Source organism: Necator americanus, chromosome X (genome assembly GCF_031761385.1).
Source record: "Necator americanus strain Aroian chromosome X, whole genome shotgun sequence".
Classification (NCBI taxonomy): Eukaryota; Metazoa; Nematoda; class Chromadorea; order Rhabditida; family Ancylostomatidae; genus Necator; species Necator americanus.
Genome location: NC_087376.1, coordinates 28,748,898 through 28,755,157, shown reverse-complemented (window position 1 = coordinate 28,755,157; position 6,260 = coordinate 28,748,898). Strand labels below are relative to the sequence as shown.

General features: G+C 36.9%; 1 protein-coding gene across 1 annotated transcript; it reads left to right on the top strand.

Annotated features, from left to right (window-relative positions):
• Positions 1-445: 445 nt before the first annotated feature.
• On the top strand, positions 446-3,548 carry RB195_025806 (uncharacterized protein; the record flags this gene model as incomplete). The annotated part of the gene is made up of 9 exons (XM_064214107.1): positions 446-509; positions 2,001-2,068; positions 2,502-2,591; positions 2,672-2,791; positions 2,888-3,008; positions 3,066-3,127; positions 3,196-3,267; positions 3,331-3,411; positions 3,474-3,548. The coding sequence occupies 9 exons, from the start codon at positions 446-448 to the stop codon at positions 3,546-3,548; spliced, it is 753 nt and encodes a 250-aa protein (XP_064069988.1).
• Positions 3,549-6,260: the final 2,712 nt, after the last annotated feature.

Here is a 6,260-nt window from a genome sequence, read left to right as displayed (position 1 = left end):
CTGATAAGAATTTATATGCAAAAATTTTACATTTCCACCGCATTTATGTGTCGGTCGCAAAGGGGGACTCTATTTATAAAGCTGGATCTGGAAGTCCCGGGAAGTAGTCTCATCTTTTTTGTCCTTCGTCCTCCTACAATGCACCTAAAGTGTCTCTTCTTCGCAATCTGACGTGATGTGTTTTTTTTTAAATTACTTCTTATTTACTTCTTGTTGCTTTTGTATTTATTATAGGCAAATTTTTTCGGTGCCTTATGTAAGACACTGTCTTTTTTCTTTACATCATGTCTACTTCTCTACCACGTTAAAAATAATTAGTTCCTTGATCGGCATATTTCCGACATCCTTTCTTCTTTTTCCTGGAAGACAGGATAGTAACTGGAATCAGACATCATCTGTTTCCTTTAAGTTTTCCATCGGACAAGGTGGTCCCCAAAACCAAGCAATGGAACAAACATTGCAAGTGACGCGACACACCATGCTGTTATTTCAGTTGTTGATCCTTGGTTGTGAGCTGTTTTCTGTTTAAATGTTTCCTGTTCTATCTCTTTTGGATCTCTTTTTCTTTCCTTTTTCATCCCAACCTTTGCTAATTGCATTCCTTGCATTAAACAGCTTTGCATTAAACTTCAGCATCCCTCCTGATTTCTACAATGAAATTCGACCACGACACAATCATTCGTTGCAGTACTGTTCTCGTTAGAAACAAATTCCTTATAGTTTTTTTTTAAAAGTAGTTTTCGACAAAACGTACCAAAGAACTAATGATGTATTAGTGTTCCAATCTTGGGTCATAGGTGCGATAGTCGGACTCGATGCTCCAACCCCCTCAATTTTGGATGGTTGGCGAAGGGACCCCCTTCACTTTTGGACGGTTGGAGGAGGGACCTTCTCACCTTTGGACGGTTGGTAAAGGAACCTCCTTCACTTCTGGACGATTGGCGAAGGGGTCCTCATCACATGAGGCTCACCCCATGAGCTAGACCTCCTTCATGTGAGAAGGGTCTGTCTCCTCCCCATCGCACCTATGACCACCATCACACGTTCAACCTGAATATTTTTAAAAGCTGAGAAATTTTCTTTTTTGTTTCCCTAGAGAAAAAGAGAAAATAGTCGCTAAATGACAGTTTACAACGAATTTTTTTCGTGGTTTGAGTCTTTTTTCTTTGTGGAAATTAAGAGCGATGTTGAAGAAATGCTCTGGATCGTGATATTGCATGATTTTTTTTCCAAGTAGCACTTTTCCAGTTGGAAAAAAGAGATTGTCATAGTCCGTCTGTACTTCCTTTTCTGTAGTAAATAATTTACGTGAACATTCCTTATAGTTAACCTTTTCTAGTCATTTTGGTTTCTATTCCTGTACGGCACGCACGACGTACATTAAACAGTGGATCCTGTTCCAAATAACTAGGTTTTCGAGATTTTGGTGGCTTTGTTCACTGAACAACACTATTTCGGGAAATCTTCAATAATAGGACATTTTAATTGTCTGAAAATGCGATTTATTCGGAAATGTGGTCGTTTTGACTGGAACAGAGCAATGTATAATGTACAGTGTATATTTGGAATATGCTTGGGATGGGGACAGTGATGAGAGAAAAGGGCGTGGCAGTGATGCTGCGATTAGCTCATTCATTCACCTCCTCTTTTAATGGTAACTCTTACTACTGTTTACTACTTAAGGTCATCTCACCATAGCTCAAATATTCTTTAAAAAAAACGTGACCTAGGTAAGATTAGGAAGATGTTGTGCGCCAGTCATCGCATTTCAAGCCACCCTCTTTTTCCTCATACTTGTACTTACTACGATGGATTCGCTGCAGGAAGGGAAAATACTACGGTTGCTTCGCGAATAATCCCAACACCTATAGCTCTAGTTTCTTGTTGACTACCTTCTTCTATTAACAATTCATCTTTCCTTCTTTCTTTCCTTCTTTCTTAAACATGTCAACCGCTAGTAGTTTCCTTATGTTTACTTTGCCTAATTTCTCTCATTCCAGATATGGCAACAGTTTCAAAGAGCTATAGAAACACTAGCGGTGATCCTGTAATCGACTATTGTGCTAAGGTTCGGATTTAAAAATTCTAATCCTTCACCTTACGTTTTCGAAAAGGCGTCATTCAAGGTAGTACATTAATGGATCATTAAGAAGTAATAATGAAAAAGGAGAAAGAAAAGAAAAGGAGCACGATTTTTGTAAACACCAAAAACACTTAGCAACTCCACACATAGCTCAGCACATTTTGTTGCTTTCTTTTCTTTCTTCTTCACAAGTAATTTAAAGTAGATGAAAATGACTTCTTAATTGTCCAAGTAAAAATACACAAGTATATCTTTGTCTTAAAAGAAGGTGATAATACTATTTAGTAGTAAGTATTGTATTTAGAGTTCTAGAACTATTCAGATCAGAAATCCTACGCATAATTCTCTCTCAGTAACGATTTGTTTTTGATTTTTGCAATTTTTTATTCGAGTCCTATTAAACTGGAGGAGAATTTAGCATACGATCAAACAAGAACCGATACAATTAGAGCTTCAAGAAACAACACTGAGAGATGCTCCGTTTGGGATGATGTTAGGAGCTCCGGAGGTTTGTTTTTTTTAAGTATACTTCTACTCCTTTTTTTATTTCGTTTTAACCATTTTTCAAGGAATAAAATTGTATTTCAGATTCTCACACTTGGGGAAAACTTTATTCATCTGATAGGTGCTAAAAAGGTTCTGGATGTGGGAACGTTTACAGGCGCTTCAGCACTAGCGTGGGCTCTAGCTGCCGGACCAGGAGCAGAGGTATTTTTTTAACTGGAATGCAAGGCAGCTGCGTTGCGAATTATTCTTGGAAGAAGTTCCACTTGTCTTTCTTACATTTATTTTACCTCCGCTAAGGTTTACACTATGGATATTCATTTGGACCAGTATAAAAAGATTGGTGTTCCCATAATATCAAAGAATGAGGAAGTTATGAAAAGAATTATTCCTGTTGAAGCCCCTGCACTGGAAACCTTAGGTAGATACAATATTACTCTATTCAGGAAACAAACATAAACAAGTATTTATGTTTCAGATGAAATGATTGCCGAAGGAAAAAATGGTACTTTTGATTTTGCCTTTATCGATGCAGATAAGGTAATACTCCAAAGTTTCAGAAGTTTGTTTTTTTTATGACAATTATTTTAAATATGAATGTAATTTAGGGGAACTATCCTAATTACTATGATCGCGTAACCACCCTGTTGAGGAAAGGAGGTGTATTGATGGTAGATAATGTAAGGCTAAATATTTTTTCGTGAAACGTTACAATATAGGAATATGTACCACTGTAATTTCAGTCCTTATGGCATGGTGCTGTGGCCAAAGACCCATCCACATTCAACGGAGATACAAAAGCTATTGATGACATGAACAAAGTGGTTCGTCTTAGTAGTTTTAAACTTTGTTTTTTTTTTTTTTGTTTTTAAACACGTTATTTTAGATCTTCAACGACAATCGCACCTACTCAGCTCTTATTAATACTGGTGACGGGCTTCATATTGCTTTTAAAAAGTGAATCCTTTGGACTCATTCAGAATGTTTGGGATGTTAGCTTTTAATAAAACATAGTGATATCATTTCTGTACACATTCAAGTCGTTTAATCATGCACCTCGCATCAATTCGTTCTCTCCTCATTATTTGTATGGTCTAAAAATTAAGTGGAACAAACTTAACTCCAAAGTCTGTAAAATACACTTCGCTAGGTTAGGATTTCATGAGTCATTTTTGGATACCGTCTATGTCATTTTCGGCTTTATTCTTAGTATGGAAACAGGTTTTGAAAAAGCATTGCCATGAAATCTAGGATGTTCGAAGAAAATGATTTGTGGAGAAAAGACATTAGGAAGAGAAATTTCGATGTAATTAAACAAATGACTATTTTAAAAAAAGTAAGAGGAATATATGAGAAATACAAGATGAATGTATGGAAAGAGGAGGACGAGAGAAGAACTTAAAATGAAAAGGAATGATGGAATTAGAAGTAAAGAGAAGCAAAGAGTAATTAGCAGTAGTATCTAGTTACAAACAAAATAATCCTTGAAAAGTAGTACGTAAAACTTACTGACATTGCAATACGAGACTTCATCGTGTTCCTCGTTCCTCGGGTTATCATGTTGAGTGGTCTAGATCCTAAGTCTTTCACGACAGCGCGTGATACAAGATGAAGTGTTGAACAATTGAGTGGATTTGCAGGGATTTGCGCGATATAAAATCAACAATATCCATAATCTTCAAGGTGTTATATGCTCAGTATAGTGATAGCCATAGGGAGTAGACCCCAAAACCTCTTGGTACAGTGATTCTTCGGTTTTTATACGAACGGAATTAGGGCGAAAGTGCAAAAAAGATCGGTTAAATCGATAATTGGTGATGTTAAGTGAGTATCCACTGTTCCCTCTCTCTCATTCGCCTCTTCTGAGCATCTAAATACACAAAAAATTACACGTGTACATGAAAATGAGCACCACATGGGTGCATGCAGATGTATTCAGCGGAATTTGGATGAACAGGAATGCTGTTCTTGTTGCCTTTTCCCTCCATCATCCGTATTTATTTTACATCTCCTTTTTTTTTAGCAAAAACCTTCGTTTAAAGGTAGCTTCCGGAATTACTTTGGAATTTGTGGTCTCTCAATTCGTAGGTAAGGCCAGGAAGATAGAAAAAAAAAGCAGCACGTTGAAAACGTAGAATTGTCCCTAAAATATGCACATGAATTTGGGAATCAGGAGCTCCTGGACACGTTTCTCCACATGACGTTCGCGAAAACATGTCGGATAAGGTGATCTGCGTGCCTTCACGAAGGCATTTGTCGTTATAGTGGAAAGATTTTCTGCTTACACGCTGATAATTTGAGTGAATCCAGCGTTTGCGGATATCGTCCTTATTTCTTTGGATAAGTTACCGTAGATATCATGCGGACTGATATCTAAAACTTCTGGATTCATGAGAGAATTTTCATGAGAGATCCTTGCCAACAAAATTTCGGCTCCCTAACCACTGCTGATGAGATCCCAACGTTGAAAATTCTCCTCAAACGCTACCTTCAACATAGGTCTATATTTTAGAGAGGTTGAAAAAAAATTCTAACTTTTATTTTCTGACTGTGCTCTACGCGACTGGGCTGCAATTTTCTACATTGGAGAACCTACAAACGACTACATAGTTCTTCAGGATTTTTTTTTCCAAGAAAGTATTCAAAGAGAAATTCTGTACCATTTGAAGTCGTTATTTGTTTTAAAAACAAAAACACGTAATCAAGGTAGTCATAGCAACTAACGTTGGTCTTCTTTTGTTAGTTTTTTGAATGTGGATGGTTTGTTGAGTCATTTGAAGCTTCGTTACAACATTGTATGACTCAAAGCAAACAATGTAGCGGAGTAGTGCCGAAAGAAATCACAACCGGCATCGCCAGTTTTCCTTCTCTCTTTTTTTTCTGTTTTTCGCTACGAATTCCTTTTCGTTGCTTTAACGACTCTGTTTGAAGCGAAGAAATGATTGCATAGTGAGTTCCAGACATAAGGAACACTGTACCAATGTGCTTTGGAAAATATTCAGTACCAAAGCGTTCGTATAAAGTCAAATCGACATCAATCGCTTGGATGTTCCCCTAATTTTCGCAACATTCGATTAACGTTGTTGCGATCCACTAGGGTTCCAAAGGAACAGGAAAGTATTGAAGTCGAGAATCGAATGAACAAAAAACTTCCTTTTCTGCTGAATTAATGATTTATGAAGTTGTCGATGAGACCTTATTTGACCTTACATCTAATTTATCATCTCCGCACAGGATTTTAGGCATGACTGTTGAAAAGTGTTTCATATCTACGTGAACGAGAGGATATTTTTAACTGTAGCAATTTCAACTGCAAATTAAATCTCTCCTTGAACTTAGTGATGCTGGATTTAAAAAAAAAACAATTCCTATTATTTTTTATCAACTTTTTTCCTTAGTTTTATCCAGTTTTGTACTGAAATTCTGGCAGATTCTGTGTTCTATGATAGTAAATGGTGATAATTAATTGAATCTTCCCTTCCTTCTTCCTAGAACAAGCTAATGTTTGAACAGTACGGAGGGGTACGAATTAGCCTCACCACCTCAGTTTATTGGTTCCCACCACAAGAGTCATATTGTCCAAAACTTTTCTACAAAGTATGTTCTATTGAAAAAAATCCCACAATACTGGTTCTCTATTTGGGTTCTGATTCTCTGTGCAATTTTTTTTCGT